The sequence below is a fragment of the Monodon monoceros genome, unplaced genomic scaffold (genome assembly GCF_005190385.1).
Source record: "Monodon monoceros isolate NGI ecotype Baffin Bay Population unplaced genomic scaffold, NGI_Narwhal_1 Super_Scaffold_1, whole genome shotgun sequence".
Classification (NCBI taxonomy): Eukaryota; Metazoa; Chordata; class Mammalia; order Artiodactyla; family Monodontidae; genus Monodon; species Monodon monoceros.
In genome coordinates, this window is record NW_021703765.1 from 69,505,825 (window position 1) to 69,530,113 (window position 24,289).

Genomic DNA, 24,289 nt, shown 5'->3' on the forward strand with positions numbered 1-24,289 from the left:
CCTTCCTTCCTTCCTTCCTTCCTTCCTTCCTTCCTTCCTTCCTTCCTCCCTCGCTCCCTCCCTCCCTCCCTCCCTTGCTTCTTTCATCCTAGTGGGTGTGAAGTGGTACATTGTAGTTTTGATTTGCATTTCCATAATTACTAAGGATTCATGTTTTCATGAGCTCTTTGTATATCTTCTTGGGAGAAATTTCAATTCAAGTTCTTTGCTCGTTTTAAAATCAGGTTGTCTGTCTTTTGGTTGCTGAATTGTAAGAGTTCTTTATGTGTTCTGGATACTAGACCCTTACCAGATATATGGTTTGTAAAAATCTTCTCCCATTCTGTATATTGTTTTTTCACTTTATTGATAATGCCCTTTGGTGCACAGAAGTTTTTAATTTTGATGAGTCTGATTTATCTATTTTTAAGTTTGTTGCTCATGCTTTTGGTGTCATATCTAAAAATCCATTGCCAACTCCAAGTTCATGAAGATTTACCCCTGTGTTTTCTTCTAAGCGTTTTATGGTTTTAGCTCTTGTATTTAGGTCGTTGATCCTTTTTTTTTTTTTTTTTGTGGTATGCAGGCCTCTCACTGTTGTGGCCTCTCCCGTTGCGGAGCACAGGCACTGGACGCGCAGGCCCAGAGGCCATGGCTCACGGGCCCAGCCGCTCCGCGGCATGTGGGATCTTCCCAGACCGGGGCACGAACCCGTGTCCCCTGCATCAGCAGGCGGACTCTCAACCACTGCGCACCAGGGAAGCCCCTATATGTCTGTCTTTATTCTAATACCACACTGACTATAGTTTTGTAGTAAATTTTGAAATTGGAAAGTGTTAGTCCTCTAATTTGTTTTGTTTTTTTTTAACATTGCTTTGGCTATTTGGGGCCCCTTGCAGTGCCATATGAATCTGTAGATTGCTTTGGGTAGCGTGGCCATCCTAGCAATAGTAAGTCTTCCAATCCATGAGGATGGGATGTCTTGCCATTTATTTAGGTCTTTTTTTTTTTTTTTTGCGGTACGCGGGCCTCTCAGCGCTGTGGCCTCTCTCGTTGCGGAGCACAGGCTCCGGACGCGCAGGCTCAGCGGCCATGGCTCACTGGCCCAGCCGCTCCACAGCATGTGGGATCTTCCCAGACCGGGGCACGAACCCATGTCCCCTGCATCGGCAGGCGGACTCTCAACCACTGCACCACCAGGGAAGCCCCTATTTAGGTCTTCTTTAATTTCTTTCAGCAATGTTTCATAGTTTTCAGTCTATAGGTCTTTCACCTTCTTGATTAAATTTATTCCTAGATATTTTATTCTTCTGGATGTGATTATAAATGGAGTTATTTTCTTAATTTCCTTTTCAGATTGTTCATTGTTGGTGTATAGAAACAACTGATTTTTGCATATTGATCTTGTAGCCACCAACTACTTAATTTATTACCTCTATTAGTGTTTTTTGGTGGTCCTTTAGGATTTTCTATATAAAGAATCATGTCACCTGTGAATAGAAATGATTTTATGTCTTTTCAATTTGGATGCGTTTTATTTCTTTTTCTTGTTTAATTGCTCCGGCTAGGACTTTCAGTATGATGTTGAATAGCAGTGGTGAAAGTGGGCATCCTTGTCTTGTTCCAGATCTTAGGGGAAAGCTTCCCATCTTTCAACATTGAGTATATATTTTCTGTGGTTCTTCTTCATTAATGTGCCTTATTCTTTTGAAGTTCTTTCCTATTCCTACTTTTCTGAATGTTGTTATTAATGGATGTTGGATTTTTTTTTTTTTTTTTTGGCTGCGCTGTGCAGCTTGTGGGATCTTAGTTCCCCAACCAGGGATTGAACCCGGGTCCTTGGCTGTGAAACCGCAGATTCCTAGCCACTGGTCCATCAGGGAATTCCCAAGGGTGTTGGATTTTTGTCAAATGCTTTTTCTGTGTTCTTTGAGAGGATCATGTGTTTTTTCCCTTTGTTCTATTAATATGGTTTGTTCATTGATATTGAACAACCCCTCGACTAACTTTTTTTTAAAAGGAAACTTGATGATCTCAAAAGAAAAAAATCTCCTGACCCTTTGTTCTATTAATGTGGTTTGTTCATTGATACTGAACAAACCCTTGACTGACTTTTTTTTAAAAGGAAACTTGATGATCTTAAAAGAAAAAAATCTCCTGACCCTGTGTATTACCTAGAAAATACCCCTGACAACATTTCAGCAAATTCTGTTGCCCAAACTGTGCAAGAAGTACTTGGATCATGTAGTTCTGGGAAATCTTGAGAACTTTTCCACTTCCCTTAAGAGTGTTGTATTGAAATTTAAAAAGAAAATGCAGGACTTCCCTGGTGGCACAGTGGTTAAGACTCTGCGTTCCCAATACAGGGGGCCTGGGTTCGATCCCTGGTCAGGGAACTAGATCCCACGTGCATGCCACAACTAAGAGTTCACATGATGGAACTAAGAGTTTGCATGCCACAACTAAGGAGCCCGCCTGCCGTAACTAAGACCGGTGCAACTAAATATATAGATAAATAAATAAATAAAAAGAAAATGCCTTTTAGATACTAAAGTGATAAGCTTGAGTTTTGTGGTCCTCCTTTTTTTTTAAAAAATTTATTTATTTTTGGCTGCGTTGGGTCTTTGTTGCTGCGCGTGCACTTTCTCTAGTTGTGGTGAGTGGGGGCTACTCTTCGTTGCGGTGTGCAGCCTTCTCATTGCGGTGGCTTCTCTTGTTGCGGAGCACGGGCTCTAGAGCGCGTGGGCTTCAGTAGTTGTGGCACGTGGGTTCAGTAGTTGTGGCTCGCGGGCTCTAGAGCACAGGCTCAGTAGTTGTGGCGCACGAGCTTAGTTGCGGCATGTGGGATCTTCCCAGACCAGAGCTCAAACCCGTGTCCCCTGCATTGGCAGGCAGATTCTTAACCACTGTGCCACCAGGGAAGCCCTGGTCCCGCTTTTTTAATGCTTCTACTGGATAATTATGGCAAAATTGGGTCAGAAATCTCAATACGTTCAGGTTGCGTTTTCATTTGTTTGCTTTTTAAACTATTTCCTGCAAATAATAATTATCTGTTCATTAATAGGGTAGAGTTAGTGTGGTGGTCAGAGGCATGGGTTAGAAATCGGAATATCTGAATTCATGTATTCAACAAAATGAATTTTTGTCCATTGTTAAGCTCTCACTCTGTACCAGGTGCTGTTCTAGGCCCTGGAACAGAACAGACCCTCCTTGGTCTTGCTGAACTTTCATTCTAGCTATGAGCATACCTGCATCAGGTGTACTAGCGCTACAAAGAAAATACGACAAGGTGCCCATTCCTCTTTCCAAGACCGTGATGATGATTGTGATAATAATACAGTGACACTGATGATCCTGGTAGTGATGGAGATGACGATCATAGAAGCCAACAATCCTTTTCATCTACAAATTGGAATATAATGAAGTCTTTTTTTAAGATAAGCTTTGTTGAGATATAACTCATATACTGTTTGACTCACGTAAAGCGCAAAATTCAATGGTTTTTAGTCTATTCAAAGAGTTGTACAACCATCACCACAATCAGTTTTGGAACATTTTCATCACTCCAGACAGAAACCTTGTACCCTTTAGCTTTCACCCCCATCCCATTAGCCCCAGGCAACCACTGATCTTTCCATCTCTATGAATTTGCCTAATCTGGGCATATTATCTAAATACATGGAATCATACAATATGTGGTCTTTGGGGACTGGCTTCTTTCACTTAGCATGGTGTTTTCAAATTCATCCATGTTGTAGCATGTACCAGTGGTTCATTCCTTTTTGTGGCTGAACAATATTCCACTGTATGGATAGACCCCATCTTGTCTATCCATTCATCAGTTATTGGGCATTTAGATTGTTTCCGCTCTGGGGATATTATGATTAATGATGCTCTAACAGAGTCTTTTAATGTACCTGATCTCATTTAGTTCTCTCTCACATGCATGTTTATGATTTATGGTGAGTGTGTGTTAGTTTATTTAGAGGTGGGAAACTGAGATCCAGAGAGGTTAAGAAACATGTCCCAGGGACTTCCCTGGCAGTCCAGTGGTTAAGACTTTGCCTTCCAATGAAGGGGGTGCAGGTTTGATCCCTGGTCGGGGAGCTGAGGTCCCACATGCCTCGTGGCCATAAAACCAAAACATGAAACAGAAGCAATATAGTAACAAATTCAATAAAGACTTTGAAAATGGTCCACATCAAAAAAAAAAAAAAATCTTAAAAAAAAGAAACATGCCGCAGACCACAGAGCATGTAAGCCGGGAGGAGCACCCCTTCTCTGCTCCCTGTCTAGTGCTTTTCCCCTCCAGCTCTCTCAGCCGAATACACAGAACCTTAACTGGCTCTCACCACCACCTCCTTTAAGAGCTAGATAACACGATTACATAAATCCTAAAACGTCTCTCTTGTTCCCTTACAGATTTTGTGAATGATCCTGCTTCTTTTTCTATCTTATCTGATTTTCTCCTGCCTGATCTTTTCCTGGTTAAAAAGCTGGGGGAAAATGACGGACTCCAAGCAAGTCACCAAGAGTAAATTGAAGGTGAGCTTCATCACAAGTCAGGAGCCCCTTCCAGCCTCAGACAGCTCCAGGGAGCCACTGCAGGAAAATTGCAGCAGCAGCTCTCTGCCAGAGACCCCTGACCAGGCTGAGCCAGCATCCCACAAAGGTCCCAAAGACGCCTGCCAGCAAAGAAACTCCCAGCCACCCCTGCTGCAGAATCCCCAAGGAAACCCCCTTTCCTCCAATGACCCCTTCCCAGCACGCCAAGCCAACGGGACAGAGAACGAAGGCCTGGAGACCCCAAATACCAGTGGCCCGTCCGTGCTAGCCAGACCCCAGGGCCAGCGAGTCAGGACCCTCTCCAAAGAAGACAGGAAGCGGGCGTACATCAAGAGGCAACTGATGACCAACTTCATCCTGGGCTCTTTTGACGACAACTCTTCCGATGAGGACTCTGGCACTGGCTTGTTCAGAGAATCTTCCCGGAAGGGCAGCCGAGCCAGCCTGGGGACACTGTCCCTGGAGGCTGCTCAGACCGCAAGCGAGACTGAGACCCCTGTCCCCGCTATAAGGTAACGTACCCTCTGTCCTCGTAACCAGGAGGCGCAGAGTTAGGGTGGGGTCCACACCCTTCCCTGCTCAGCCAAGCTACCTGCGAGGGTAGCTATGTGACAAGCAGAAGACATGAGCCTCCCTGCTTCCTTCCCTCCCTCCTATCAAAGTCATTTATTGAGCATCTACTGCGTGTACAGGGCCCCAGGCCAGGAAACTGGCTTTCTAGAAGATCGCGGTCTGGCTGGGGAGGATGACCTTGTATGCAACAACTAGTTATAATTTAAGCAGAATGAGCTCAGGTTGGCAAGAGCCAAAGCAATGATGGGAACCCAAAGGGAGGGACAGTTTCCCTGACTCCTGATGAGACATTCATTTACTTGTTCGTTCATTTGTTCATTCATCCAATAGGTAATTAACAACTGTAAAACATGCCTTCCCCCAGTGATGCCTTAAAAGCAGAAATTCAAGGGAATTCCCTGGCTGTCCAGTGGTTAAGACTCTGCACTCTCACTGCCGAGGGCCTGGATTCAATCCCTGGTCAAGGAACTAAGATCCCACAAGCCATGCGGCACGGCCAAAAAAAAAAGGGCAGAAATTCAAATACTATTACACATCCATCAGACTGATTGTTGGAAACAAATACCTACAGGTCCATCACAGGTGGGACTGTCCCAGGAGTGTAGTCAGTGGCTTCATTTCTGTTGTTCTTGTTATCAGACTTTGCCACCCCCCAGTCCCAAATTACAAATGGAATACGGTAATTCCGGGTAGAAAACATGGAAAATATGGGAGAGCAGAGAGTACAAAAGAGCCACCAACCATGACTTTGCCAGCGGGAAAGAACCTCTGCTGTGTTCTAGTGTTTGTTCCTGCTTCCAGTCTGTTCTTCTGCCCTGGGAGTGGAATCTTGTCTCTTCCTTTAAGCAGCTCTTGCACGCTCTCTGCTAAAATGAGGAAAACCTGGACTAGGACATGGGCTCTTACAAAGGCACCATGTTCCCGGTGACCATGGTGGCTGGAACATTTTTAACCCCGGTTACTGGAAATTGGAGATAGAAAAAAGAGAAAAATGCAGATATCCCCTATACTGATGATCTTTAGGGGAAGACTGTTTTGAGTTTCTGGAAGGGTTAAAGGAACAGTCAGACGTCAGAGTTGAGTACCACCCTGGCTCTGCCACCCCGCACTGTGTGACCTTGGGCGTGGCACATCGCCTCTCCTGGCCCCGGTCCCTCATCTGTAAAATTTTGAAGGATTAAATCGGATAATGTTTATAAAGTATGCACAGAGTTTGGTATACAGTAGGTGCTCAGTAAGCAGTACATTCCTCCCCAGCTCCTTTCCCACCAGCACCCACTTCACCCAGCACTCGAATTCACCCATAGCTTCCCCACTTCTACCTACCCCTCTTCTACCTACAGTTTATATAAATTACCCATTTATCCTGTATAACCATGGTACAAGGCTGGTGGTGGATCCCTATTTTACAGATCAGAAAACTGAGGCTCCGAGAGGTGAAATAAATACTACTCAGCTTAAAAAAATAATGAAATAATGCCATTTGCAGCAACATGGATGGACCTAGAGATTATCATACTAAGTGAAGTAAGTCAGACAGAAAAAGACAAATACCATATGATATCACTTATATGTGGAATCTAAAAAAATGATACAAATGACCTTATTTACAAAAGAGAAACAGACTCACAGACATAGAAAACAAACTTATGGCTAGCAAAGGGGATAGCGGGGGGGATATAAATTAGGAGTTTGAGATTAACATACACACACTACTATATATAAAACAGATAAACAGCAAGGACCTACTGTATAGCACAGGGAATGATACTAAGTATATTGTAATAACCTATAATGGAAAAGAATCTGAAAAAGAATATATATATATGTGTGTGTGTGTAATCACTTTGCTGCACACCTGAAACTAACACAACACAGTAAATCTACTGTACTTCAATTTTTAAAAATGGTTAAAAAAAAAAAGAGGCAAAGTACCTTTTCCAAGATCATGCAGCTAGGAAGTGGCAGAGCGGAGTTTCGAGGCCAGATCTGTTGGACAGCAGGATTCATTCCACTGTGTCACAGTGTGTTCTCCAGTAATCTCCAACGTTCTCTTCCTTCCAGACCCTTCTTTCCCTCATTATGACGGTTTCAGCAGGGATTAGGGAAAAACAGTTTATTAAACCAATTCACCCAAATGAAAAAGCATCAGAAATTATGTTAGATGTGGATGTCCAGTGAGGGGTTGCTAAGTGGCATCTAAGGAGGAGGAATGGTGAGATACATTTACCACACTGGCTCCAGCAAGAAACAAGATGCAGAGTCCTAGCAGGGAGATAGGAAATGTACAAATAAACAGGTAAACTGATAAGATAGTTTCCAAGTATGTTCAACGCCAGGAAGGAAACAGGCTACAGAAGAAATACCTGTGGGGATGTTTTAGAAAGATGTGGTCGGGTCAGGGAAGAGCTCTTGGAAGAGGCAACTTTCAAGCCAGAACAGAGCGGTCCAACAGAACTCTCTGCCACATTGGGATGTTCCAGAATGGAATGTTCTAGAACTCTGCTGTTCAGTATGGCAGCCACTCATCATATGTGACTATTGAGCACTTGAAATGTGGCTAGTGTGGCTAAAGAGCTGAATTTTATTTATTTATTTATTTGTTTGTTTGTCTTTGGCTGCACTGCATAGCTTGTGGGATCTTAGTTCCCTGACCAGGGATCGAACCCACGTCCTCAGCAATGAAAGTGCAGAGTCCTAACCACTGGACTGCCAGGGAATTCCCAGAACTGAATTTTAAATTTAAGTTTTAATTAATTTAAATTTAAATAGCCTCGTGGCTGGTGGCTGTTGTCTTGTATGGCACAGACCCAGCCCTAATTGATAAAAAGGAAACAACTGTGTGAATTCTTCCTACTGGTGCTAATTAAGAACTTATCAAGCAAATAGGCTTGCCAAAATAATAAATGTTACATTATTATTTTCTCCTGAGTCTTGGATTCCAAGAAAGTTCTGAAGATTAAATCAACTCATATTTCTAAGGTGCTTAGCAAGAGAATAAAGCACTTAATAAATGGTAGATTAAAATGGTAGGGCGGGGGGAAGACTCCCAAGTTTCTTCTCCCTGTCTTCCACTACTATTTTGAGGGGTCTTTGCTGGTTTGTTCTTAAAAAAACAGTTTTTCTGGACTGGCAAATTTATGAAGGTAAACGATACTTAACTGAGGGCCTATCTTTGCATATGGCTGTGGGCCAAAACAGGAAGTGAGTTTTCTGCCCTTGTATGTTCATTGCATAAAACTTAGCATTGTAGGTGAATCATTTTTCCTGCCTTGTCCCAGCAAAGGACTGGGGGAGGGGTAGAAGGATCTTGGATTTTATAAACCAGAGGCACCGAAACATAGAGATGAAGGTGCATTGTGGGGTGATGGGCACAGGGAGGGCCAATGTGCTGTGTGACCTTGGGTAGGCCTCTTCCCCTCTCTGAGCCTCCAATGCCTCATCTGCAGCATGAGGAGGCTGGACCAGACCCCTGAAAGCTCACAGGGCACACAGTTCTTTTGCCCCCAATACATGTGCTTTTCAAAGTTGAGGATTTTGAACTTTAGTACCAGGGGCAACTCAGGTGGTTCTGCTGGTGCTTCCCAAAATCCTGGTATTTCCATTAGAACATTTCCAGCCCTAGCTGAGTCCCCGAGTCAGGGGCCTCTGATGGAGGGGACTCGCATGTATTCGCTGTTTCTAATGACCTGGCACAAGAATCCCATGTGGAAGGATCTCCAGGGAGTCAAGGCCCACCTTTACAGTATTGCCCACGTGCCCCTAGTTTCTTGATCGATCACCCTGATGTGTCGTGAAAACTTAATCGCTCCTTGAGATCATGTCTTTAGTTTCTTTATTTGTTTACTTGGTTGTTACCTGTCTCCTGCATTGGACCACAAGCTCCATGAAAACAGGGCCATATTTTTGGGGTCTCCGCTTTTCTCCACTGCCTAGCCTAGTGTGGGTTCATGGTAGACTTTGAAGAAATACTCACCAAATGCGTGAATGAAACAAGCAACCCAAACCTGCCAAAGACAGAATTCTGAATTCCTGGGGCAAGCAAGACACTTTGTGAATGAGTCTGGGGATGAATGAATGAATGAATGAATAAATGGATGGATGGGTGGATGGACGGATGGGTTGGTGGATGGATGGATGGATGAACAGATGACTAGGCGTTTTGTTGTCCCTCTTTAGAAGCAGTAGAATTTCTGTTTTCATAAAATCCTTTTTGTATAAATCTTGTGATTTGTAGACTAGTTCTGAGGTGAAACTCCAATTTCAAATGTTTCTTCTCCCTTTAATCCAGTTATGCAACCTCACACTTCCCTTCCATTTTCCAACTGGACAAGGGCTGGCTACGATTATAGATTGATTACAGATTCAGTGACTGTGCTGTCTGCTCAGGGCTTCCCTCCTGTCTCTTTCCTTTTGGGTTCATCTCAAACCAGGAGTTGGAACTTGGTCTTTCTTTGGACTTGGAAGCAGTCCCCCAGGGTGGGAATTTCCATGCAACCTTTCAAAACAGAGTGGATGAGAACATCCCATGATGTATAATAGCAAAATAGTTGCTCACGTATTGTGAAATGAAGGTTACACGGCAATCCCACATGTTTAGCAAGCAGCAAAGTGGTTAGTACACGATGGACCTGGGCTAAGACACCAGGTTCAAAGCCGCCTCTTACTATCCTGTAACCCTAATAATCCTACCCTGTGGGGTGCGTATGTGGATCGAGTGGGATGGGACGCATTCAGGATCACGCAACTGCAGTCCTGAAATTTAAAGTTCTGAAACCTAAGTTTGTAAGTTGGCAGTGACCTCACTAGCAAAACCTGCCTTGATGCAAAGTTATTTATGGTCTTGTCCCATTTTGTGTGAATATTTATGCCTTCTGCTGGTGAAATATTAACCCCATAATGTGCCACATAAGACTTTACCTTCCTAGAAAAATTTCCAAATTCTAAAATACATTGGGCCCTGGGAATTTCTAGTAAGGGATTGTGGGCACATGTATGTCATGTGCTGAGAATATTCCCTGGTGCATAATACTCATCCTTAATAAATGTGTGTGTGTGTGTGTGTGTGTGTGTGTGTGTGTGTGTGTGTGTGTGGCTGGAGAGACTGTAAGGAATGTCTCCAAATAGTAATCATTGTCTAACTATAGTAATAGTTGTCTAATTATGTGGTACACTTATGAGTCATCTAAATTTTCTTCTGCATTTTCTAACTTTCTGCTGTAAATATCATTGTTATAAGAAGTTTTAACAATGTTTAATAATAAAACAGTATAAAAATTATGGGGAGGAAAAAGCAAATCAGTCATCTCACTTCCTAGATAAGAAGCTGAAACCCAGAGAGGTGCAGGGGTCTGTCTGAGGCCTCCCAACAAGATATCATAGGCCCTTAAGCCATTCAAACCCAGACCCTCAGCAGATGCAGATCAGAAAGTGGTCTTCAAACTCCCAGTGTTGATGCTGCCGCCTAACCTGGGCCCCAGAAAAAGTACCTCTGCCCTCCTCCTAACTTGTTCTTTCTATAAATGGGAAGCGTGAGGAGATGAGGCAGTTTATCAGGCAGCCTTCAGCTGTGCATTCGTGGGATTGTCACCTACCCTCTCCATGGCTGGACTGGATGCTCTAAGTCCTTTGTGGCTCTCATAGTCTTTGCTTTTGTGTGGAGGGTTAGACAGGTCTGGGTTCAGATCTCAGACCAGTCCCATGCCCTCTCCGCTGCAATTTCCTCCTCTGTTGAAGGGGGATAACATCAGTGTCTACCTCAGAAGGGTGCAGAGATCATGAGAGCAGAAGTGCTGGGAGTGGACAGCCCAGAGGCTGCCTCGGTTGCCATCATTTGCTTTTCTTTTTTAAATTGAAGTATACTTGATTTACAATGTTGTGTTAATTTCTGCTCTACAGCAGAGTGACTCATACATATATTTATACATTCTTTTTCATTGTTGTTTATCTCAGGATGTTGAATATAGTTTCCTGCACTATACAGTAGGACCTAGTTGTTTATCCATTCAATGTATAATAGTTTGCATCTACTAATCCCAAACTCCCAGTCCATCCTTCAGTTGCCATCATTTGAATGGGCATCTCCCAAAGTTCTTATATGTGGCCACGGCTATTTCCAAGCCCCACCGGGCATACACCTTTAAGATATAGCAACCTGTGTCCACAGAGGAAGATGGACTGAAGAGGCAGGTCAAGCTCTCTGATAGAAGGATACGATGCAAAGCAGAGAAGTTGAAATATCCAGTGTCAATGAGTATTCGGGTTTGTCAATAGAGAGTAAATATCTAGAAAAACGTGAGTAAACTGGAGAGCCTAACTGACTTGGGGTAGGGTAGGGTGTTTTGAAATACCTTCATTTCCTGATTTTAATTGTTTTTCCTGTTTTGAGGTGGTTACATGGAAGTGTGGGCCATTTGGGTCATGAGTACTTTTGGGTTTTTATTTGAAACTTAAAAAAAAAAAAAAAAAAATCAGCCTACGGCAGGTTTTTTTTTTTTTTGGAGGGACTAAAGATAAAGCCACGAAGAGCTTCCCTGGTGGCGCAGTGGTTGAGAGTCCGCCTGCCGATGCAGGGGACACGGGTTCGTGCCCCGGTCCGCGAAGATCCCACATGCCGCGGAGCGGCTGGGCCCGTGAGCCATGGCCGCTGAGCCTGCGCGTCCGGAGCCTGTGCCCCGCAACGGGAGAGGCCACAACAGTGAGAGGCCTGCATACCGCAAAAATAAAAAAGATAAAGCCATGAAGAAGCTTCTGGAAACTCTGAAGAACTAAGAATTTTGTTCATCTGTTTTATTTATGAAAAAAATTTTTTGTTGTTCTTGAAGTATAGTTGATTTACAATATTATGTTAGTTTCAGGGGTACAGCAAAGTGATTCAGTTATACATATACATATATATACTCTTTTCCATATTTTTTCCATTATAGATTATTACAAGATATTGAATATATATATTTTAAAATTATTGTTGAAATGTTGTTGAATGTATAGTTAGAGGACTAACCAGCTAACCAGTGCCCTCAGGCAAGGCTGCTTACACGACTCCAGGGAAAGGTTACTGTTCACTTTGTGGCCGCCTGGATGGCGCCCCCTGGATGTGTGGCCCTAGCTGTGCCTTTAGAAGAGAATTCCTTTGCATTTATTTTATTTCTGATTTTTCGGGTTTGCTATCCACATAAGCTACATTTACTACTATTGCAATGCTTGCTAGGCAGTGTGTCGGGTCCTTTTTATTTATTATAACTACTTGGAGAAGCATTCATTCATTCACTCATTCTAACTGGAATCAGACTGCCTGGGTTCAAGTCGCCAGCTGTGGCGCCTTTGGGCGATAGACATCTCTGCGTCTTCTTTCCTTATCTGTATTACGGAAATAAAACAGTAAGACTGCTGCGACGATTAAATGAGACAGAGGCACCGAAGAACACTCTGTAAATACCTTATCAGAAGGAAACTTACTTAGGGTCACAGGGCAGCTGCGTCTTTCCTGTCTTGGAGGCCCTTATTTTAGCTGGGGACCCAGGTGGTTCCAAGTGTGTGCTAGAAGCTCACTGAGGGGAGGGGAGGCATGGAGCAGACACGTCCCTGGAAGTATAGGTGAAAGAATAAGCAAAAACCGGAAATTGGAAGCCAAAAGTTGACTGCAGGGGCTTTTACCAGGCACCGTGGTGACATCTGACTCACATTTTAAATAACCCATATTTTCCACCACTTCCCTATTGTGTGCGTATTCCAGCACGTGAATTGCTTGCAAGTTTTTCCCAGCTGCCAGTCTGTAGGGGGGTATGCCATCCTGGAATTGTTCTACTCCAGTCCGGGGAGCTGGGGTGCCAAGAGGTTTCTTAAAGCCTCGGGCCACACTCTCCCGGCGCCCAAGGTCAGCGGTGGCTGCGCTACTGGCTGGTCCGGGGCGGGGTGGGGGGCAGGCGGGAGCCGGTGTGGGAGATGGCGGGGTCCGTGTCCTGTCCCGGGACAGGAGGCGGGGCCCGGTCAGGGGGCGGGACCTCTAGGGAGGCGGGGTCCGCTTGGTCGGGGCGGGGCCTGGGCGGGCGCGTCTGCTCCGGAGACAGGAGGCCAGGACGCCTTTCGGGATGGAGGAAGACCTGCGCCGAGTTGGGCTTCTGCAGGGTGGTGCGCCGCCCGGCCCGAGGCGCTCTAGGACCGCGCTTCCGCCTCCCTGTCGCTACCTGGCTGGGCCCCGGGACAGGGGTCTGCCTCACAGGGGTAGGGGGTGCATGCTGTGTATCCGAGCAGGAGCCTGGTGGGCGGCGGGAGGGTCAACATGAGTCCCGCCAAGGGCAAGGTCTGTTTCCCCGATCGCAAAGTAAAGTAAGTAAGACTTCAACTTTAATGACCGTTGTTATCTTTTTTTAAAAAAAATTTTATTGGGGGATAATTGACTTACAATGTTGTGTTAGTTTCAGGTGTACAGCAAGTTATCTTTTTATAAACTCCTGCAGGGTCCCTCCCACCCGCCACTCCCCGCCCCCAGCCGAAGAAAGGCCGGCTTCAGTTTGGCAGCTGGGGAGATGGAGCCTGCCTCACAAACTCTAGCTGGTCTTGACGGTGCAGGTGGTTGCCAGATTTGGCAGTGATGTTGATTGGAGAAGTCCTCTCGGGAGCGCACAGGTGCCTCAAGGTTGGCTGGCTGGCTGGGCCCGCGCTTTCCCCCTCCTCCTCCCCTTAGCCTCGATAAAGGTGATGGTTGCCTGATGGCAGGTCGTTTTGAAGCCTGGTGATCGTGAAGCCCGGGGCGAATCCACGTACCCTTGGGCAGGCATCCCACTTACGGTTATTTTCTGAGCAGTTTAAGTGTAGGCATTTCTGTGCCTGAGCCCTTCTTAGCTCTGCTTCATTTCATTTCTTTTTTTTTTTTGTCTTCATTTTATTGCATTTTTTAAGGTTACCGAAGTGTTGCTAACTGTGTTTGTTGTTGAAAATTCAGAAAATTATAGATAAGCAAAAAGGAAGAACAAACTCACCCATACCCCTCTCCTCCATTTGATCTTTATAAACAGCTGCTGTATAGTCTTTCAGCCTTTTTTTATTTTTGGTGCAGGTATGCTTTAATTTATGAACTCGAATCATACAGAACATACTATGTTGTAACTTGCTCTTTCACTGGGCATTAAGTAGTCTACCAGTGGACTCAGCTCACTGTGGCCCACAGCCTGTTTTTGTGTGGCCTGCAAGCAAAGAATAGTTTGTAACTTACTTACTTATTTATATGTTTTTTGGCTGTGCTGGGTCTTTGTTGCTTCGCGCAGGTTTTTCTCTCTAGTTGCTGCGAGTGGAGCTACTCTTCATTGTGGTGCGCGGGCTTCGCATTGCGGCAGCTTATCTTTGTTGCAGAGCACGGGCTCTAGGCGCGCAGGCTCAGTAGTTGTGGCTCGCAGGCTCTAGAACGTAGGCTCGGTAGTTGGGCGCAGGGGCTTAGCTGCTCCACGGCATGGGGGATCTTCCCGGACTAGGGATTGAACCCGTGTCCGCTGCATTGGCGGGTGGATTCTTAACCACTGCGCCACCAGGGAAGTCCCAGTTTTTAACTTTTAAATGGTTGAAAAAAAATCAGGGAATTCCCTGGCGGTCCAGCAGTTAGGACGCTTTCACTGTAGCAGCCTGAGTTCAATTCCTGGTCAGGGAACTAAGATCCTGCAAGCAGCGCGGCACGGCGGAAAAAGAAAAAGAAAAAAGACAGTTGAAAAAATTCAAAAGAAGGCTACTATTTAGTGAGATGTGAAAATTACATGAAGTTCAGATTTCAATGTCTACAAATAAGGTTTTACTGAAACATAGCCACGTTATGTATCATCTATGGCTGCTTTTGTGCTTCAAGGGCAGTATTTAGTAGTGGAATAGAGACTGAATGGACTCCAAAACCTAAAGTATTTACTGTCTGGTCCTTTACAGAAAGCATTTGCCAACGCTTGTTCCACATGGTGCATTCTAGGGGTCCATAGTGTTCCTTTAAATGGATACACTTTAAAATTGATAAACAGTCTCCTACAGAGAGTGGATATTTGGGCTCTTTCTCCCTTTTTGTTATTATAACTAACACAGTGAAGAACAGCCTTGTAGCTAAGCCTCTCCCTATCATTTGTTCTTTTCCCAGGATGTATCCATCTGGTCCATAAACATTACCTGACTATCTCCTGAGTGTAAGGCCTGCATCTGGAACCAGAAAGGGACACAGAACTGTTTGGGAAACATGACCTCTGCCTTTTAGGAACTCTTTTTTTTTTTTTTTTTTTTTAATTTATTTATTTTGGCTGTGCTGGGTCTTTGTTGCAGCTTGTGGGCTCTTTTTTTGTGGCTTGTGGGCTCGTTTTTGCAGCGCGCGGGCCTCTCTAGTTGTGGCATGTGGGATCTTAGTTCCCCGACCAGGGATCGAACCTGGGCCCCCTGCATTGGGAGCATGGAGTCTTAACCACTGGACCACCAGGGAAGTCCCTAGGAACTCTTGATCTAATGGGGGAAGCAGGTGTTTTCTTAGTAATTCAAATTCAAGGCCCATGGGGGCAACAGTAATTAACTGCTACCCTTCATGGGGTGCTTTCAGGATGCCAGGCTGAACACTTTGCACGTGTGATCTCATGCCATATTTACGACAGCACCATGGGACACTCAGTGGGTGCTGTCATCTCCATTTTACAGATGAGGAAACTGAGGGTGTCAGTGCTGGTGATAGCGTAACGGGGATTCCGCTCAGGCTCTTGCCCAAAGGGCTCTTCATGGGCAGCCAGGTTTTAATGCATAATGTGCTTGAATAGACTCTTTCAAAATGTAAGCCCTTCCTAATGTTGGACTAGTCAGAAGACTAAAGGACTCGACTGGTAACTAGTTACTGTGGCTGGTGAGCGTGCCAGGGAAGTGAAGACTCTTAGAGCCAGAAGGGCCTCAGTGGTTGTTTAGTTTCTCGGATGCAGGGTTCAGAGAGGGCAAGAGACCCAGATGTGTGGCCAGCCCACCAGGAGGGAGGCTGACCCTCCAGTGTTTTTGGTTTTTCCGCAGAGGAGACTAACAGAGCCTTCAGGGGCACCCTCCTTGGAGTGCTCAGAGCATGTCTGAGCAAAGGGCCCACAGAAGGATAGGGGTCCCAGATTTGAATCACAGTCATTCTTGTGCACTAAGTTTTTTGTGGAGCATGGTAGTCACATTCCTTCCACATCTGGAGCCTTAATCTAACCCATCTGGCCAAAACCCTCAAGTCTTACAGGAACGAAAGCAGGCCACGTGGTCTACAAAGGATACATTTTTTCTGATCTATAAAACTATTAACACAAAAAGTTTAACCTATAACTCTTGAATCACATTTAATTGTACACTTTAATCCAAAAGAATAGCTTTCACAAACCACTTTATTTTTTAAAATTTATTTTCATTTATTTATTTTTGGCTGCATTGGGCCTTTGTTGTCACACGTGGGCTCTCTCTAGTTGCGGTGGGGGGGCTGCTCTTCGTTGTGGTGCGCGGGCTTCTCATTGCGGCGGCTTCTCTTCTGTTGCAGAGAACAGTCTCTAGACGCATGGGCTTCAGTAGTTGTGGCGCGTGGGCTCAGTAGTTGTGGCTCGTGGGCTTAGTTGCTCTGCGGCATGTGGGGTCTTCCCAGGCCGGGCTTGAACCCATGTCCCCTGCATGGGTAGGCGGATTCTTAACTGCTGCTCCACCAGGGAAGCCCCGACACACAAACCACTGTAATCCAAAAGAATGAACTTGCATGAAATTGGAATTGTCCCGGCAAGTTCAGACCATGTGATCACTGTATATATAATAATATGAAGATGCTTTATTGGGTCACTGCATGGCTCCTCTCTTAGCTTAAAGTCGCTAAAAAGATGGAGATAGACAGCCGCACTCTGCCGCTGAGCTCTGTAGCCTTGAAAAGTGCCATCAACCCTTTGAACCCCGGTTTCCTCCTCTGTCAATGGGGCTGATTCTAATTGGCCTTTCCAGGGGTTCTTATGCCTCGCACTCAGGGCCGTGGGTGCGGTCCTGAGTCAGCACAAACATTTGCACAAGTGATAACAGTGATGACAGAATTCTATTGCAAAAGAGGCCTATGCAGTTAAGAGGCATTTGGGATCCTGTCCTGGAGGCCTGGACCATCTACTAAGGAACCAGAAATAATAGGAAGGCAAGGTCCCAAGTGCTGGCCAGCATTCCTTGGTGTGCAAACAGGGCCAGAGTTCAGAAAACAGAGAAGTGAATGTGGGTCGGAGTGGTTGGAGGACAGCTCAAGAAGAGACTTGAGTCTCTGTTGGGATGAAATAAAGTTGAGGACCGGAAGGCAGAAGAGTCTGGTCTTCAGTGAGCCCCACAATATCCCGTTATGATGTCACTGCCGAGGGAATCCTGCTCAGGACCGAGGCCCGCTGCCCATGTTGAAATGTTGGTTGTTGATCTGTGGGTAGTCTCACTCCTATGTCATACACATTAGAATTTCCTGAGGGGCTTTTGAAAAACCAAAGTCTGCAAAGTTTTTGTTTTTTTTTTGCGTTACGTGGGCCTCTCACTGTTGTAGCCTCTCCCGTTGCGGAGCACAGGCTCCGGACACGCAGGCTCAGCGCCCATGGCTCACGGGCCCAGCCACTCAGTGGCATGTGGGATCTTCCCGGACTAGGGCACGAACCCACGTCCCCTGCATTGGCAGGCGGACTCTCAACCACTGCGCCACCAGGGAAGCCCTGCAAACTTTTCATAAAGAGCCAAATAATCAATCTTTTCGGCATTGTGACAGTATGGTCTCTGTCACATCTACTCAGCCCTGCCTTTTACTGCCCCAGCTCCCACAGGCAATGTGTAATTGAATGGGCCTGAGTGTATTCCAGTCATGATTTACAGACGCTGAAATTTGAATTTCATATAATTTGCACATGTCACAAGGTACGATTCTTTTTCAACCATTCAAAAATGTAAAAACCTTTATTAGTTTGTGGGAGGTACAGAAGCAGGTGACAGACTGAATTTGGCCCTTGGGCCCTAGTTTGCTGACCCCTGGCCCAGCCAAAGTGGCCATCTCTGGAGGCACCGAGGGGGCAGTTGGCCTGAGAAATTTCCAAGCGTCCACTTATCTGGGGGTCCAAAGATGAGTTCAAAGCTATCGACCTTTCCTGGGCTATGCAATGTCCTTTCTTGCTTACTTGCTGGGTGATAATAGTAAGGCCTTTACTTCCATCAGGGCATCAGCTCAGAGCAGTGACCATCCCTGTTTTATGAAATAAATGGTAGGGTAAGTGATTTAAGAGCTGGTTAATGCCAGGGCCCTAGCCTGGTGGCCTCACACTGGGGCTTTTATACTGGCTCCCGTGCAGAGAGGCACCTCAGCTAAAGCTCTTTCCTGCAGGCCGGGCCCAGTGGTGAACCCTGGACACGTGCTCTAGGCGGCAGATCCTATTCATATTATAAATATTCACATCCTATCAGGGAGGCAAGGCACAGAATATTGAAGCAACTTTCCCAAGATTACACAGGTCATAAGTAGTAGATTTTGGATTCAAAGCCTGGGAGGACGGTTCTAGTCTGCCGGGCTTTCTCACTTGTGGCACTGTTCACATTTGGGGCCCTGTAATTCTTTGTTGAGGGCTGTCCTGGGCTTTGCAGGGTGTTGAGTGGCATCCGGGCTTTTTATCCACTAGATGCCAGGAGTACACTCCACTCTGTGATGACCAAAAATGGCTGCCGACAGTGCTGTGCGTCCCCAAGGGAGCAAAGTTGCACCCAGTTGAGAACCCCGGATTACCATATTGTCTCTCAAATGTTAAGTGCTTGTTTTTGAAAGTCCAGACCACAGAGTTACTTCCATTTATCTCAGATAGCTTTGTGCCTTGAAATTAGATCCTGGGGGTCAGATAGAATTGGATTGGAAGCCCAGCTCTGCCACTTGCCAGCTGTGTGACTTGAGGTCAGTGGGCCCCTCTGAGCCTCCGTTTCTTCATCGTGAGCAGGACATGATGGTCTCCCCTGCATAAGGCTGTGGGGATTCAGGGAGGAGCCCCCCTGTGCCCAATCTATGGTGACATTTGAGGATGTTTATTCCTTCCTTCCCAGTGCAGTCCTGCCTGGTCTCATGCCTGGGCAGCTGATGGTGTTGGGTGTTTGGCTGACAGCTCTGTTGTGTAGTTGACCGCACCTGAAGCCACTTCCAGTCACCGTGGAATATTTCAGCCTCCACACTTGCCTTGGAACGAATACCAGCCAAAGGTCAGTCCCCCAGAGCCAATGTTGATTGGCCTCCAACTTCATCAAAAACAGATAAAAATTGCCACTAGCCTCAGGCTGGCCCCACTGAAGCAAAGCCACACCAGCATTGTGTGTTCACCCGTGTACTTTGCTGGGATGGGTTTGGGACCCTTCTGGTGGAGGGGCTGTGTCACCAGTTTTGAAGTCAAAATGGCGCCGTGAATGGTTTTTCCCAGGCCACAGAATGGTGTTTGTCTAATGGTTGAGTTTTTCTTTGTTGCTCTTTAGGTCAAATTGCTGAGTTTTAATGTTGCGTGTATAAAAGTGGGATGTCTCAGACTTTCTGAAGCCACAGGATCAAGCCAGCCAGTTGGGGAAGACCACGGACAGAGTGGGGAGGGTGGATGGTTGGGGAGGAGGCCATGGGCAGAGGAGTGGCCTGATGCCGTTCTTGGTTAGATTGGGAGATCAGTAGCCCCTGATCCTCCTGGAATCACTGCATTGAAATAATATAGAGTTTACTGTGTGCCAGATGCCATCTTTTACTTTCTATGTATTGATATGAGCTTATTTAATCCTCTCAATCCAATGAGGTACATGTTATTATCCTCATTTTACAGTGGAGGATACTGAGTGCCTTACTGAATGGATACCAAAATGACCATGGCTTTCAGCATCCCTATTACAAAGTTAATAGCTTTTTCTTCTTACTGAAAATAATATATCATGGCAGAAGATTTAACAAAGATAGGCAAAGAGGAGAAAACAGAAACCACCCATAATTCAACCACTTTGAGAAAGCTGCTCTTAACATTTTGGTATCTATTTCCCTAGATCAGGGGTCTGCAAACGATGGCCCTCAGGCCGAATGCCTGTTTTCTAAAGAAATAACGAAAATAAAGCTCTTGGGCTTCCCTGGTGGCGCAGTGGTTGAGAGTCCGCCTGCCGTTGCAGGGGACACCAGTTCGTGCCCCGGTCCGGGAAGATCCCACGTGCCTCTGAGCCTGTGCGTCCGGAGCCTGTGCTCTGCAGCGGGAGAGATCACAACAGTGAGAGGCCCGCGTACCGCAAAAAAAAAAAAAAGAAAGAAAGAAAGAAAGAAAGTTCTTAAAAACAAACTGAACTGCTTGTTGGTTAATGGAATGTAATTATAATGAAAGCACTGTTCATATTTGTAAGATGATATTGACCTTCAGAGTCCTTTGCTAAGTCCTGTTTCGTTTCAGCAGTTCAGTCCTAGGAGGTTTTAGAAGAAAAGCTGCTTGCAGTTTGTGGGAGGCAGGAAGGCCAGTTCAGGGGCTGGAAATCATTTGTTCATTTGTTTGTTCTTTCGGACAACATGCATAAGCCTTGTTGAACGGAGACAGTCTTAATTGAAAATACAAATCCTGTGGTGGCATAGCATCATTATCGGTTTCTGTCATTCATTTCTGGTTTTGTTTCCTGGCCAACAAGTCCGTTTTTTCATTTCTGATAGGCAGGGCTTGGGTTGGGGTGGGGGTGAGGGGGACAGACTGCAGGTTTGTAGAAGGCTTTTCCCACGGGGAACTGTCCTGCATGGATAGACTTTATACAACAGAAAATGCCCACACCCAGCATTTCCTGGTGTGATGGAAAGAGCCCCAGTCCCGCTGACTTGCTGGGTGATTCCCTTTGGCTGACGGGACCTCAGTTTGCCCATCTGTAAACTGGGCTTTCTCTCCTTACAGTGGCTTATTGGCTTCCAGCTTTGCTTTTCCCAGTGACGTGCTGGCAGTGTTCCTTAGGGTCTATCAGTTCTTTTTTTTTTTTTCCCCAAATATTTATTTATTTATTTGGCTGCGCCGGGTCTTAGTTGCGGCACGTGGGATCTTCGTTGCCGCGTGTGGGATCTTTTGTCGCAGGATGCGAACTCCTAGTTGCAGCATGTGGGATCTAGTTCCCTGACTAGGGATCGAACCCGGGCCCCCTGCATTGGGAGCACGGAGTCTTAGCCACTGGACCACCAGGGAAGTCCCGGGTCTATCAGTTCTTCACCAAAACTTTTGGCCCCCCAAACCCACTCAGCCCCAGCCTCCCAAAATGCCTGGTGACACAGTTGCTGGATGCACCCCTGGGTGGCGAACCTCTAACTTAATGCCTGGCAGGTGGCTTGGCAGGTGGCTATCTCCCTACTTGAATAGCCCATTTCCGGGTTGAGAGAGTGGGCTGAATGCCTGATTCTGCACCTGTGAAAACCCCACCAAATGACAGCAGAGATTTTCTTTTTTTTTTTTTCTTCCATACGCGGGCCTCTCACTGTCGCGGCCTCTCCCGTGGCGGAGCACAGGCTCAGCGGCCATGGCTCACGGGCCCAGCCGCTCCGTGGCATGTGGGATCTTCTCGGACCGGGGCACGAACCCGTGTCCCCTGCATCGGCAGGCGGACTCCCAACCACTGCGCCACCAGGGAAGCCCAGCAGAGATATTCTTAAAGAGCTGGAAACCCATCAAGCCCTGGAAGAACAGGAGGGGAAGTTAGCAGCAACATTTTGGAAGCCAGAAAAGCAGAAGAACAAGCAGCCACTGGCTGAGCAGAACCAAGACGGCTGAGCCGTAAGGCAGCAGTGAGGGAAGCTGAGAACCTGTACCCCAGAAGGCGCAGGGATTGGGTGCCTCCACGTCTGGGAGCATCTACATGAGAAGGATTGGGTGAAAGAATCCCAGACCCCCCATCTGCTCCAGGTAGCTGGGAGCTTCCCACTTCCACCCCAGTAGCAGGCAGGCGGTTTGATCTCTGGAGAGGGAAAGGCAGAGGGTCTTTGGGCTGGAGACCGATGGGCACTATGGAGCCAGTGTCCCAAACCGGAGGATGGGTGCTGTGTGCGTGCTGAATCCTGAAAGCTGCCCTGCCCCCCAGACCTGTCCCAACACTTCTCCCACTTCCCCCTGGTCCCTAGGCTCCTGGCCAACCTTTATCCTCCAGGCAGAAGACCCCAAAACTTTTCCTTACTGGGGGAATTGGACCAGCCAGGGAGGATGACTCTAAAAATACTTGGGGTTCCCCAACACACAGTCCTCCCAGATCACCCTGCATTGAGGTCAGGGTCTAGTGACCCCAGCGCATGCTCAGTACTTCTCATCAGCCCTCTAGTTCCTGCTCTTGGTCATGAGGAAGCAACCATAGCTTATGAAACATTTGGGTGCAGTTTCTAAGATGGAAGGCAGGCCCCAAACATACCAACAAAGGGGACACAGGAAACGTGGGAGAAACAGAAAACACATCAGGAGAAGAGAACTTGGAGAAGCTATCATAAATACCCTCATCGGGGGCAGGGAGGATATTATACACATAGGAACAGGATGTATAGAAAAGGGGATATTGACAGACCAAAACCAAGCTCTTAGATGTTAAAAACTCCACTGAACAGTTAGGAGATAAGGCTGAGGGAATCGCCCAGAAGGTAGAAGAAAAGAGAGAGAAAATAGGAGAGGGGAAAAATACATAAACTAGTGGGCAGTCCAGGAATTTCAACATCCAGGTAATAGGAGAGAATGGAGAAAAAAGAGGCAGGGAAGTCACCAAGGACATTTTTTTTTTTTTCCCGGTACGCGGGCTTCTCACTGTTGTGGCCTCTCCTGTTGCGGAGCACAGGCTCCGGACGCGCAGGCTCAGCGGCCATGGCTCACGGGCCCAGCCCCTCCGCGGCATGTGGGATCTTCCCGGACCGGGGCACGAACCCGTGTCGTCTGCATCGGCAGGCGGACTCTCAACCACTGCGCCACCAGGGAAGCCCACCAAGGACATATTTGAAGATAAATTCCCAGACCTCAGTTTCTAGATTGAAGGAGCCTGACAGCTTCCCAGCCTTACTGATGGAAGTAGGCACACACCTCAGCGCATCACTAAAATCACCCCTAAAATTGTAGAATACTGGGGCAAAGAGAAGATCCTATAAGCTTCTGGTTATGAAAAAACAGGTCACCTACAAAAGGATCAAGGATCATCATGGCTCTGGTTCTAGCATTCTTGGAAGCCACAACAACAGTGACATAAGGCTTCCAAAATTCTAAAGGAGAAGGTTTTCCCTCTTAGAATTCCATGCACAGCCAAATGATCGGGTCCAATGTGATGGCAGAGGAAGACAGTTTTAGAACATACAAGGCCACAAAACGTTTACTCCCCTGAACACCTTTTCTTAGAAAGCTACTGAAGGATGTCTTCCATTGAAACAAGAGAGTAAACCAAAGAGGAGCAAGACATGGAGGACAGAAAAAAGGGATCCAAGAGAGCCAAAAGGAGTCTCCGAGGTGATAGTGGCAAGGGAACCCTATGCAGCCAGGATAAGACAGGCATGTTGGGGGCGTTATTGTCATGTGTCCTGCCATTGTACCATCTTTTTAACTGGATGAAACTACTGGCAGATATACCCCAGCAAAACACGGGAGTCCATCAAGAAAGAGGGAGCCATGTGGTCCCTCATTCAGGATCAAACCCCAAGGAAAGGCAAAGGGAATCCTAAGGATGCCAGTGAAGGGAAGTCCCAGTTGATGGTTGCCTAGGGGTTTAGAGAACAGCGTCTGGATGAAAGGAGAGTCGAGGCCTTCAGGAATGATGTGGTCCATGGAAAACAATGGAACTGATCAATTATCTTACGTGTACTAAGAGGCTGAGGAGTGAGATGAATTAGCGACAGATACAAGGAAAACCAAATCAATGAAAAAAAATCACTACAGGAAAAAAAAAAAAGGAACATCTGGTATACCACAGCCCCTCACCTGTGAATAATGATCCCAGACTCATAAAACACCAAATACTGAATTTACCAAATTGCAGTATACCTGTATTGAGAGGTTGGGGAAAGGGGAGCAGATGGGATGGCTGCTTAAGAGCACTAATTCCACATCTGTCAAGATAAGAAGTTCATAGATGGATGGTGTCTTAAATGGATGACTCACGAGGTAATGTACACATATTGTTCAGAACCGTGGAGATGTGTAAATGCCAGAAAGAGTCAAACGTGATTTCCTCTGGG

General features: G+C 46.3%; 1 protein-coding gene and 1 non-coding gene across 5 annotated transcripts in view; one reads left to right on the top strand and one right to left on the bottom strand.

Moving 5' to 3' along the window:
- The window catches only part of ACACB (acetyl-CoA carboxylase beta), a 186,003-nt gene that overhangs the window by 31,779 nt on the left and 129,935 nt on the right, over positions 1–24,289 (top strand). The window contains exons 1-2 of one of the 4 annotated variants that reach the window (XM_029224974.1): positions 13,202–13,446; positions 19,165–19,317. Coding sequence is in view for 1 of the 4 variants with exons in the window: in XM_029224967.1 (XP_029080800.1) it covers positions 4,411–5,057 (647 nt within the window). In the remaining 3 variants the exon portion in view is untranslated. Of the gene's footprint in view, positions 1–4,401; positions 5,058–13,201; positions 13,447–13,733; positions 13,757–19,164; positions 19,318–24,289 lie in introns of those variants that run through there. The other 3 variants (XM_029224984.1, XM_029224967.1, XM_029224990.1) reach the window with 3 other exon arrangements.
- On the bottom strand, positions 15,490–15,562 carry TRNAW-CCA. The gene has a single exon. It is a non-coding gene; the product is annotated as a tRNA-Trp (tRNA).